This window comes from Mytilus galloprovincialis, chromosome 10, assembly GCF_965363235.1.
Source record: "Mytilus galloprovincialis chromosome 10, xbMytGall1.hap1.1, whole genome shotgun sequence".
NCBI lineage: Eukaryota > Metazoa > Mollusca > Bivalvia > Mytilida > Mytilidae > Mytilus > Mytilus galloprovincialis.
This window is the reverse complement of record NC_134847.1, coordinates 78,578,072-78,591,843: the sequence shown is the minus strand read 5'-3', so window position 1 is coordinate 78,591,843 and position 13,772 is coordinate 78,578,072. Positions and strand designations below refer to the sequence as shown.

The window sequence follows — 13,772 nt, the reverse complement described above, 5'->3', positions numbered from 1 at the left end:
CAAAAAGCAACGGACAAAAAGCAAAAGTTTCGGACAAAAAGCAAAATAATCGGACAAAAGGCAAAACGGACAAAAAGCAACGGACAAAAAGCAAAAGTTTCGGACAAAAAGCAAAATTATCGGACAAAAAGCAAAAGCGGACAAAAAGCGAATTGCGGACAAAAAGCACCGTATCAAGCGTAGATTAAGTAGAAAATGCGGAGGTGTAAGTATATGTATTTTAGAAGTAAAATTATATGCTTTTAATATTATTTTGTGACATTTGATTCCATAAATTGAGTGACATGTCTTTTAATAATGAGAGGCTGTTAAAACCTTTTAAAGTTATCTTTATGTCAAGTTATACGATTGTAGGTCTTTTATTGTCGGACCCAAAAGATTATTGGATTGAGAAAGCTTTATGTCATTCTTATCAAGATTATATTTCAGAATCATTACTCAATTGAGATAACTTTACACAAACATTGTGCCAGAACCGTCATGTATTTGAGGAAATGATCTTGAATTTTTTTATCACTTCTTCTTCGAGCGGCCTGGTTGTTCAAATATTCGTCACCCTTATTCAACCATCTTCAATAGCTAACCGCTGGCTATACCATGAGATCTGGAGCACACAGCTGATGGTAGCATTTCTATTCAAATTTCTTATATCCAAAGCAAATTCCTATTCAGAAGTTTTTAATTTAATAATACAAGTCCGATTGAAGAAGGCACAATACCATGCATGTTTCAAAGCAAAGATCACCACAAAAACCTATGACATCATCTGACAGTGTACGCATTAATAATTCATACAATTCTAGCAATATTAATATACTATTTCCTTACATTTAGGTCGTTCGATCCTCCTAATCAAATCCGAATTTATTTTTGAAGTTTGCGTGCTAAACACGTGGTATTTTCGTTAAAGATCAAATCTGGAGGTTAATGTAATATTTCGTTTAAGGTTACATGTCCTATAGTCAGCTTTTGAGCTAATAAACAAAATATAGCAAGCTCAAAGCAGCGTTCATATTTTTAAACATTGCACATCAACATGTTCTTGTTCTGATATACATGAAATATTTCACACTGGACGTTTTGCGTCTTTCAAACACAAACACAGTAAAAGCAAGATTTAATATTTAATGGATCATATTCAGATATAGTGGTAGCCTGTTTGCCTTAAGTGTAGGAGCTTGTGGTTCGAGATGAGTGTTTGCATCTTAAATATACTAGTTAATAATTAAGCTTTAAGGATTATTACTACTGAAAGTTTTTATCTCTGTCTTTACCTTACAATCATCAAGACAATATTTCAAACGAAATACATGGTTTGGTGGCAGAGAGGTCTAAGTGGTTCATCTACTCAATTCAAAGTTGACAAGAATTGCAAGTTTTCCTTCTGAAGCTCAATCAAAACTGACCAATACTGTATTATAACCAGTAGTTCTGCAAGTGGACTTAATCTCCAACAATCAATCAATCAAAATTGTCACATGTTATCTTCAAACTAGAATCTATTACAAACTTGAAATTTAAGAGTTTTCTCATTGTAAAATTAAAATTTTTCAAATAGTAATATACGATATGCCTCACTCAGTGGCACCTGCAAACATGAATTACAAAAAATTGCTACGTTAAATATGTGCATATACACAGGCCTCATTGACAGTATTGAGCTCTTAATTAGTGCAAAATAAAAACTGCTCCTCAAAGCATTTGTTCAGAACAATAAAACTGAGAATGGAAATAGGGAATGTGTCAAAGAGACAACAACCCGACCAAAGAGCAGATAACAGCCGAAGGCCTCCATTGGGTCTTCAATGCATTGAGAAACTCCTGCACCTTGGTTGTCTTGAATAATACATAAAAGGATAATATGTATGAACTATATTTAGAGCAGAAACAATTTGTTTACTTACCATGCTTATTCGCAGTGTCTTTAATCAGTGGCAGATCCAAAAAAATTCAGAAGTGGGGGCCCACTTACTGCCTTAGAGAGGGCTCGCTCAAGTCATGCTTCAGTGATTTCCTATATAATCAACCAAATCCCCCCCTTAAATAGGCCTGTGTTAATTTGACTGTACAGTTTTTTTTCCATGCATGGGATCATACTTTTTCTAGCAAAGATGAACAACCTTGCCAGGTTATATTCCCCAAATCCAAGGTGATTGAAAGTTAGAGAGCAGAAACGATTTTGTACATATGTACAGGGTTGAGACTACAAGTAATTTAAAGGTATGTTTTGCATGACCTTCATTGTTGTGTCCTTTAATTTGTACAAACTAGCTTTCAGTAACTGCTAGCACTCAAATCATACTTTTGTGTTAATTTGGTCTGTTGATACAATTTGTGATGCATTTTTGTTATTTGATATTTACTTATTTTGTGTTCCATCTTGTCTCACTATTCGTGCTTTTTTTAATATATACCACCTTTGATTAGTATTTAGTATGACAATAAATTTCCACTTCACTTCTGGTACTATGAACAACAAATTTATTTATTTTGTAAAAAAACATTTCTGTACTTTTTGTACTCCTTACAACAGAATTATTTTATTTACCCGTGTCATTATTTTATTTAATGGTATTTTGTCCAAGTTCATTGTTGTCTTTCTGTTATTGTTTTACATCTTGCCTCCCCCTTTATTTATTAATTTTGTATTTACATTGTGTCATAGAACAAATTTATTTGTTCAGTGTATGTTTACTTGTTTTTTGTTAATAAATACTTTTATTGGTTGAGTTAAGCCATTTCAATTGATAGTGTGTCTTTCTATATTGTAATGTGAACACTATTAATACAGGTTAGGGTGAAGGCTGGTGCCAGTTAAAATGTTTAACCCACTGCATATGTTTTGCACCTGTCCTTAATCAGGAACCTGTTGTTCAGTGGTCATGGTGGTTGTGGTTTATTGATGTGGTTCTCGTTTCTCACTTTTGATATAGATTAGACTGTTGGTTTTCTGTTTGCATGCTTTTGCACTTGTCATATTATGATCCTTTATAGTTTGCTGTTTAGTGTGAGCCAAGGCTTTGTGTTGAAGGCCGTTCTTTTACCTTTTGCTTTTTCAAAATCGATTTTACATATATTCATATTGGTCAATCCATTTTCCCAAATTAAGAAAGGGGAGGGGGTAGTGAAAAGACTATAAGAATTAAGTTTTTTATCCTACATTGAACTTTGGATGTCGTCCCTAATCATACAAAGTTACAATACCCAAATCCAATTGATTTGAAAGTTCAGAGATCAGAAATGATTTGTGACAGACAGATGCAAGAACGGACACAACAATACAAGGAATGTTATCACACTGATTACCATAGGCCTTTCTCTGATATATTTGCTGGGCCCTATTAAAGCATTAAAATATTTGTTTACAAGATTTTATTAACCAAATTTTTAAAGTTGTTTTCATCAAAGAACAAATACCTTCATAATATCAGCCATTAACACAACATTTTACATTTATAAGGAACAAAAATTTATAAAAAAAAAATAAGATATAAAAAATCAAGCTGCTAAAATGCTACCATAGTAATTCCTGATTGATGAATAAAACATAAAACCATGATCTTACATACAAAATATTTGCCAATTCAAATGATCTTTAACAAAATAAATACATTACAACATTTCTATATTATTTGATCAATGCTGATGTGGTATCATCATTTCAACAAAATGTGTATACTACTGTTTATTACGAATAGTCTGAGATCTACATATCACTACTGCCTACAAGCTAAGGACATCATATTGGGACAATGAACCCTATTTTTCACAACCATCATGTCAGCACCATTGGTTTTGAAAGATAATCTCTCATTCGTCGAGTTTCCTCTTTGGTTTCTTGGGATTTCTGGATCTACTTTTTGCTTTACATAGAGGACAGATTGGTGCATTACGGTGGATTTGTTGATGACAAGATAAACAAGCCTAAAGACAAAAAGTAACACAATATAATAAGTTAGGTTTCATCATGATAAATAACAATTTTACTAATACATATAGAGCAAAACAGTAGTAGCAAGTTTTATCAAAGCTGTATCTTTTAAATTTGATAGATGCTTTTTTGTGCTTCTTTGTTAAATATTTGTTTGTTTTTGTTCTAATTGAGATTCTGATACGGTGATGACTGCTGTACCCCTATAGTGTTTCCTGCAGCTTTTAAAAAGGGCAGGGTAATTGTTAGCTCAGAGGGCACATTAAGCGCGATAGACAACAATTTTAGGGCACTTACTTAACATAAACAGGCAATTTCTATAAAATGGATTCATTTAAAAAATACTAGTTTTATGACCTCTTAATAGTTATTGTTCAAAATATATACATGTAACAGACTTCTTTCTGGGTCTATCATATTCTTGATGTTGGGCCACATTGAAAAAAAAATGTTGGTTTGTGAAAGCCAGATTTCCATAAAAAAGATCAGGGTGATAGGTTGGTTTTTTTTTTTAAATATGAATGGATTATTTAAAATGATTAACTTAAAGAATTTGTCTGGTCATTTTTAGTAACCAAAATTTAGTAAATTACAAAAAAAAATAACTTTACAAATTAACCCCTTCCCCTCTACACCCTTTTCCAAATTAAATTAATATAGATACACCAAGTTTATTACTTTCATGGCACTACCATATCAGCTTTTTATTTTAAATGTCTATAAATAGCCAGAAATAGTTGTCTGTTACTTAGGTGTTTTCCCCAAGTATTTTTCCCGCCTAAAATGATCATGTGACATGTTTGTAAACAAAAGACAACATTTCATCAAGGAATTCATTTATTTTCTGGATTATTCTGCTTTTAATAATTTAGTTTGGATTTTTATTCATTTCATTTAAGGTACAGTCAAGCATTTGTATTGAAAAATAGTTTGCAAAGAATTTTTACTTTTCACTTTGACAAATGTCTCATGATCGCCGTTCATTGGCTTGTTCAACCATGCAAACAATGTATATTATACTGCAATCAGCTATTTTACTATACAGATAAAGCTATACGTATAAACGTTAGCTTTATACGTCAATGACCTCAACTCACCTATAAGCCCCGCCTACTTACAACGTCACGTCACAACCATGACAACGTGTAGTAACAATGGTCAAACTTTTATGAATTTAAACTTGTTATGTTTTCAAATTGGTAATTTATATACCATGATTTATCAAATGATATTAATTAAAGTTCATTTTCCCTGTCTTATTCCTTAAAATGTCAATTTTGTACCGCCTGGACTACGGTGAAAGGGAAATATTTGTTTCATATTTTTATTATTTTTTTTAATTTTTCATCGATTTCAGTATAAAAACAATATACGTATAGTGTCTTGAAATATGAAATTTATTTGTATTCGGCACGAAACGGGAAAATGCTCGGTAGAACCTCGCATTTCCCCCGTTTCTAAGCCTCATACAAATAAATTTAATATTTCAAGACACTATACATATATTGTCTAATTATGTAAATTAGAAATCTATCAGCTGTCAAAAATATTGATCTAAGCAATCGATGTTTTGAAATCGTTTTCCGGTTTAGTTTCTTGTCAAAACAATGTCATATCATTAATCTTCTAGGCAAAACGATGTTTCTGGGACTTGGGGGATACAATCAGGACGCATGATTAGTATCTGTATTCACTATTCAGTCTATTGCAGTTTGCTAATCAGCTGATTACGAAATCGATTACAAAATGGCGTCCTAGTGAACTTTTGTTTACGTTTGAAGGGAAATAACTCGAGCGGTATTCATAAAATATGTCTTTCAGTACCGTAAAGGCATGGCGTCAGGAATTTCGACAAAACTAGGGCAGGGCGCCAAATTTTTTCCCCAAAAAGGGCCGGGCGTCGAGAAATCGCGGCAGGGCGCCATTACACGCCAAAACCACCTGTAGGAAACACTACCCTATTTCGACAATTTTACTTATTATGTCTGTTTTGATGCTACTGTCATACAAGTGAGAGGTTTAGCTACATGTATCTATAAAAACAGGTTCCATCCACCATTTTCTACATAAGAAAATGCCTGTACCAAGTCAGGAATATGACAGTTGTTGTCCATTTCTTTGATGTGATTTATCGTTTGATGTGTTTTATCATTTGATTTTGCCATTTGATTAAGAACTTTTCGTTTTGAATTTTCCTCAGATATAAAAAAGATGTGGTATGATTGCCAATGAGACAACTGTCCACAAGAGACCAAAATGACACAGACATTAACAATTCAGGGTTCAGTATTTTTGTGATTTTACTTTTTTATACTTATCATTTTGTGTACAGCTCTGTGTTTGATCCTTTAATTCATTGGTTATAGCATCTTCTGTATATTAATTTTCTAACTCTTTAAAAGTTTTTTTAAATTTAGATTTCATAACTTGATAAGTTGTAATGCATTTAACAATAATAGTTTTACTGAATCATTTAAAGATAAATGGGGAATGTGTCCATTGGTCACAGTTAATGCTGCTTGCATCATATAAAATTTCAAAGGGACATCAAGCAAGAGCAGTAAAAGTGACTGTAAATTTGTATTTGATCTGAGTTTTAGTAATGAGCATTGTGTATAAGTTTCATAACCTTTGGTTAAGGCAAACTAAGTTAGAGAATGAAATAAAAAAATATTGTAATTTTCCATATGTAAAGGGGCGAGCGTAACTTAAAAATGGTAAAATTGACACCACCAAAATTCAAGTTTGACCTGTGTGTTGTGGTAGTAAGCATTTTGTTTCAGATTCATATTATTTGGTTGAGGAAAAATTAAGTTAGAGGAAGGAAACATTTGTAAAATTTGAATAAGGTAATTATAAAAGTTAAGCCAACCAAATTCACTATTGATCTGTGTTTTGTGGTAATTAGGGTATTGTTTATATTAAAGAATAAGTTTCATTTCCTTTGGTGTTGGCAAATATAAGTTGAGAGAATGGAAATCCATTTCGACATAGGAACATGGTTAAAACTAAATGTCCCCTCCACTACAGGGGGTAGCATAAAATTTTTTGTCTCTTCAGTGATGCTCAGGCCAAAATGTTTGAAAATTAATTAAATTCCAACCATTTGCACTCCAGGAGAAAACCCCATTGTAACCTTCTGAAGGCATGATTTTTACAGCTATACATGTATCAATGTGGCCTGGTGAGCACAAGCAGAAAGTTTTAACAATGTAGAAGAGCTACATTTTATGAATCAGAATATACCTTTTTATGTTTTTTACAATAATCATAATTTGTGTCTCCTAGTCTATTCAGGTAGAACATTAATTAGTTAAAGCATGAAATGCAAATAGATATAGGAAGATGTGGTGTGAGTGCCAATGAGACAACTCTCCATACAAATAACAATTTAAAAAGTAAACCATCAAGGTTAAAGTACGGCCTTCAACACGGAGCCTTGGCTCACACCAAACAACAAGCGTATTATGTTATAATTTTATACAGAATTTATAAGATTGTTTAGTGTGGCATGTAAAACCGTTACATTTGTATTATAAAGTGAAAGAAACTAAACAGTTTTATCGTATGCATATTAAAATATTTATCTTATGATAATTGATTGTACTATATAAGAATTTTATTTCTTATTATTTCAGGGTTGTTTTCAATTTAAATATCGACATCAATAAAAAATCTTCGACTCATGCAACTTGTTCATGTTTTATTTGACCAGGGAAACACCACAACACAATTAACAAACCTTCATTGGAGGAGGTTGCTGTCTAAAAGGCTGTCTCTCTGTAGGTTTATTCCGTGGTACAGGTATTGGTTGAGTATTGGGTGCTGGAATGTTCAATGGTTGAGGAATGTTAGGTTCAGGAGGGGCTTCTGTGTTCCATTCTGTACTCTGCTTCTCAAAAAATCTGTTATCACAAAAATGTATCATTATTCTGAATTCATTTAAATTTTGTTTTTGTCCATATCAAAATTCATAACTGGAGAGAAAACCTGTTTAGATAACATTGCATGTGCCTCATGTCCCTGCATTAAGCTGGTGTTGGGTTCTTTAGCACAATTGTTCAAATAAATGAAATAACAGTAAATGACTAATATGTTTTAAATTTGATCCAAATTGAGAGTTTTATAAAGAGTTTCATACAATTCTAAAGTCATGAAAGTTATATAAATGTAATATTTGAAATTTATAATGAAAAAGACTAACTCTGGAGTAAGTTTCTCTTCATCCTCATTCAGACTTGGTAATTTCTCCATTCCCATCAAATTTCTCATGTGGTCTATATCATCTTTTAAGGGTTTAAATTCTTCATACATTTTCTTAGCATTATCTAGACATCTATTCCTGTCCTCTTCAGCTTGTTTGATGGTGGTCTCCATCTGGAATTAGACATTTCATTATAAGATATTCATCAATACATGCAATAGTACATAAAGTACAAGTATTATGAAATTGATAAAAAAAATCATGAACATAACATCACCCGAAATAATTTGTGGCATCTTCTGCTTTAGTATAAGGGTAATTCTAATTTTGCTCATCAATTCAAAATGTTAACAACTTTTTTGTATCATCTGACTATATGTATATTTCTTTACTAAAATTATATTGGGGATCACTGAAAATTAAAGATGTTATTTCTTGCATTTTCTATATTATTTAACATGTTGAAAAAGAGCATGCACATGTCATGCATGTGGGCACAATGAAAATTTGTTGAGTTATTTTGTCGATTGGATCTTTAAATTCTTGGATTGGTAACAATATATTTGTTTTAACAATAACACTGATACTGCTTTGAAAAGTGGATTTTATTCATGCACTTTAAATCTTCATGCAACTTTTCATTACATATACCATGTATACTGAAGAACCCCAAATTATTAATAAATAATTCTTATATTCTTTTTTCAAGTTAAATATTTACCAGATTAATATCAGCATGGATAAGTCTGAGTTCCTCAACATGTGCCATTTTCTCCTGTAACAAGAGATCCATTTCCTGTTTATATTCCTCCAATCTTTTCTCCTCTGTTTCTGACCCATCAATCTCATGTCTTAACTTCCCACGGATCTTCTCTAACTGAACTGTCCTACTTCTAAAAACATAGTATTCAAAAGAACTTTTAACTGAGAACATTTTCAAACAGGTCTTATAGGACACTTGCAGGGTTCTTGCTAAGGATTTTTGAAGGCGAGTCCAGGGACTCGTCATTTTTGGCCATGATGAGTCCAACAGCTAGAAGAAAATGATTTATTGCAATATAATGTAATATTATAGTCTCCATATCCTAATAGAGCAATGAAATGACATTAAATTCAGATCACTTTTAAACTTTTGCCAGTGGCGGATCCAGGGGGGGGGGGGGTTCCGGGGGGTGCGCACCCCCCCTTTATTTTTGCCGATCAATGCATTTGTATCGGGACATATGTTTTGCACCCCCCCCCCCTTTGCCCATGGTGCCCTGGGTTAGCACCCCCCCTTTCGAAAATTCCTGCATCCGCCCCTGTTTGCTATAAAATGATGATATTTGTGTTTAACTGTGTTCAGTTTATATTCAATATTTCAATCTTGATGCATCTGTGGACTCATCAGTTTTGAAAATGGTGAGTCCAGACAGATTTTGATGAGTCCAGGACTCATGGACTCACCTTAGTGAGAACCCTGCACTTGTTACAATCATGACAACTGATAAAATAATTATCTAACTGATCAATAAATCAAGATGAATTCTACACTATTAACTCAAGAAAACTCAAGTTCATTTTTTACCTTTAATTTTGTACATGTGGTCATTTTTATAAATTTCATGTTTACAAAACTTTGAATTATTCGTAAAACTAAGGATTTTCTTATCCCAGGCATAGATTACCTTAGCCGTATTTGGCACAACTTTTTGGAATTTTGGATCCTCAATGCTCTTCAACTTTGTACTTGTTTGGCTTTATAAATATTTTGATATGAGCGTCACTGATGAGTCTTATGTAGATGAAACGCGCGTCTGGCGTACTAAATTATAATCCTGGTACTTTTGATAACTATTTACACCACTGGGTTGATGCCACTGCTGGTGGATGTTTCGTCCCCGAGGGTATCACCAGCCCAGTAGTCAACACTTCGGTGTTGACATGAATATCAATAATGTGGTCATTTTTATAAATTTCATGTTTACAAAACTTTGAAATATTCGTAAAACTAAGGATTTTCTTATCCCAGGCATTGATTACCTTAGCCGTATTTGGCACAACTTTTTGGAATTTTGGATCCTCAATGCTCTTCAACTTTGTACTTGTTTGGCTTTATAAATATTTTGATATGAGCGTCACTGATGAGTCTTATGTAGATGAAACGCGCGTCTGGCGTACTAAATTATAATCCTGGTACTTTTGATAACTATTTACGATGTATTTAAAACTGAGATTTCTAAATTCTATACAACCATGACAACTGTTAGCTTCATTAATCATTTGTTTGTTAATAGTGTACAATTGTCACAGACTTTACAACAAATTTTGATATTTAGTTAAAATATAAGTTCTTCATAATCATATGCTCAGTTTTTTTATTACAGTAAAACCTGTATAAACCGGCCGGCTACGGGACTATGAAAAGGGGCCGGTTTGGACAGTGAGCCGGTTTATTCATTCAGGTTTCCGTTTTGACCGGAAGTTAATGACTTGTGACGTCCGACATTTTGCATGTAAAAGTTCTCTCTGATTGTAAATTATATCTGTTAAATTAAAATACTTTCACTTCGTTTTTCATTGTTTGCATTTGCATCATATTCAGTATTAATGTTCGCGTTGTTTGGATTGTAAGACGAGAGTTTCGATTTACTCCCATGATCAATAATTTGAAATGTTGGAATGGCCGATTAAAAAGCCAGAATATTATCAAACGTAATTTCATCACTTTCGAAAGGTTGTCGTACAGTGTACAATATCCATTGATTGTTGTCATCCGGGTGTTTTTCATTATCAAGGTCATTTGTTTAGGGGTTCACAATAGGGAACCCAGGATTTCAAAATCACGATGTGAATTTCTTACTCCGCGATTTTAATTTGTTTATCCAAGTTAAAACGTAAGTTCAATCCGAGATATATTCGGTGTTTCTTTTTGTTTAATTGACACGTTTATAATGTTTTAATAAATAATACGCTCACTACTGTACGATTGTAGGTTCACAATTTGACACCTGACTAATTGATTATCACGAAAAGCCATATAATTGTATAAACAAATATGTTTTGATTGCATATCGATCATTGAAATTAATTAGACAAACCGGTTTTGACAGGTAATAATTAATGTAATTAAGAGTATTGGGACTTCATAATTAGACCGGAATTCGGAATACACAGGGTCCGGTTTACAAAGGGTATTTTAACAAAGACTTTGAATGGAAAAATATGGGACTTTCATTTTCGGCCGGAATGGACAGGAAACCGGTTTATTCAGGGTCCGGTTTAATCAGGTTTGACTGTATCACTGAGTTGATATAGACATGATAGATAAATACGAATTCAAAATCGAATTCTTTATTTTCTAATGACACTACCCTTTCATTGATTACAAAATTTATGTTAATAAAGGTTTCAGTTTGAGTAACTTCCCTTGCCTTGGTCACAATTTTGGTTTTGTAAATGGTTTATTTCCTTATCTGAACAACAAATAGACACTTGTTTTTCAAACATGTGTAACCGGAGAGCATGTATCTACAAATGTACTCTACAAATTTATATCGTCACCACCAGGATTCGAAACAACGGGCGCCTGCGTGACAGTCAGTATGTTAACCCAATGAGCCAAAGAATCGATTCCCTAGCTCAGTTGATTAAGACTGGCTTTATATGTTCTACCTGTACTAAGGAGAAGCAATCCTGCTACACTTTTCCCCAACCACAAGCATGACAAGTCATCATATCTTTATATATGACTCTTACAATGTCTTAACACAAACCCTGGCTATACTCCAGATAACCATTGTGTAATTTTTTGTTTGGCACCAAATGTAACCGGAGAGCATGTATCTACTCTACAAATTTATATCGTCACCACCAGGATTCGAACCCCAGTCGCCTGTGTGACAGTCAGTGAGTTAACCCACTGAGCCAAAGAATCGATTCCCTAGCTCAGTTGATTAAGACTGGCTTTATATGTTCTACCTGTACTAAGGAGAAGCAACCCCACTACACATCTAATAAGAAATCCTGTACTCCTGTAGATCAAGATATGAGCAATGTACTAAAGCGTTGGTGTAGGGGTTCTTCCCTCAGACCTATTTGATATAAAACCACATTCCATAGTTGCTCTTTGAAGTATTCCTTTATTCTTGTTGGTAGAGCTATTGGTTATTGTGCTAGAGGTAAATTGGAAAACCCGACTGGTACAGTGGTAATTTTTAAGGACAAAATAATTTATAATGATCTCCAGTTAGTCATGAACATGCAAGGTCTGAAAACGTGGAGTTAACTGTGCAAAAACTGCCCCTGTGATATTTAAACGTCATATCCGTTACAAAAAAAACGCCTTGTTAAGGGTTTAATGTATAAAAATATACCTGAGTTCCTTCACATTTTCCAATTTATTCAAAAGTTCGATTTCTTTTTCTTCCATTGTTTATAGCTTTCGGAGTTAGTAAAAAGCTTAATATTTCACAGTAAACTTAGTGTTTTACAAACGTACTGATGATCTATTATAAAATTAAACAAAAAACGGAGCGAAACGTTTACAATTCCGGATTCATTGAAATATTAATATTATTGGAAACTCTCCCGACTTTTTGAATGATTCATATAACTTATATAGTTGAGTAGTCCAAGAAATAATCTACTACTGACTACTGGAGTAAAATTTTTTGTCAATCTCTCATTTTGCTAAAATGTTCTTCTCCCAGTTCCTCCTCATCAGACTATGGTGAAAAAAAATTAAAAGAATAGAGAAACAAGTTGAGCCACAGAAATTTAAATAGAATACAGCAATAAAGTAATTATCATGTAATTAGCTTCTCAAATTATTCTTATTTATTTATTATGCAGTCTCTGCTTCTTATTTGCTTAATGTTGTAACTAAGTAAGCTATGAAATTTTTATTTATATTTTGCGAGGTCCCCTTTTTTCAAAGTTCTGGATCTACATCAAATCAAGTGATATGAAATAACATGGGGTTAGGATGAGAGATTTTGTCCTGCATCTTAACTGTTTTTTACATAACTTGTCCATCCTGCCTTTTTTGCCAAGTTGCTCATCCTGCCATTTTTTTAAATCAAAAACTCCTGTCCCCCTTTAAAAAAAATCACCCTAGCCCTGCATAAAAATCACTTGGCAACTCCCTAATAATTTCCAAAGAAATAAACTTATTGTTACCCCCCTTTTTTTTATATCATTTTTTTTTAAAGAATTAATGATTCATTTTTAAAAGCATATCCAACACAAAATATTCATTTAAAAATTATAAAACTTAGTAAAATTTAAATAATGGTCATTTGCCATATTTCTTTCACAAATTGGTCTGTGTGCTAGTTTGATTTCAGACTTACATGTAAACATCTGAAAAAAAAGATTTGACCAGGAAAACATTTCTCATCTTATTGTTGGAAATCTATTAAACGTCCGTTTTTTTCATTATATTTTCATTTTTACATCTTGTAGAAAAACTTCAGAGGGACAAATGAAAGATTGTGTTCTCATGTAAAAAATGGATTAACTCCACCACATTTTGTGGTAAAAGCAAGCCATATGGTGACCTATAGTTGTTAATTTATGTGTCATTTGGTCTCTTGTGCAGAGTTGTCTAATTGGCATTCATACCACATCTATTTTTTATATTGGTTATCTGGACCA

At 32.9% G+C, this 13,772-nt stretch overlaps 1 protein-coding gene across 1 annotated transcript; it reads right to left on the bottom strand.

Moving 5' to 3' along the window:
* Window positions 1-3,357: 3,357 nt before the first annotated feature.
* Window positions 3,358-12,605, bottom strand: LOC143048469 (zinc finger C4H2 domain-containing protein-like). The gene is made up of 5 exons (XM_076222159.1): window positions 12,491-12,605; window positions 8,857-9,028; window positions 8,136-8,308; window positions 7,674-7,836; window positions 3,358-3,924 (listed from the first exon to the last, which is right to left on the bottom strand). Exons 1-5 carry the CDS (start codon window positions 12,544-12,546, stop codon window positions 3,811-3,813), a joined length of 678 nt encoding a protein of 225 aa, XP_076078274.1. The 5' UTR covers window positions 12,547-12,605; the 3' UTR covers window positions 3,358-3,810.
* Window positions 12,606-13,772: the final 1,167 nt, after the last annotated feature.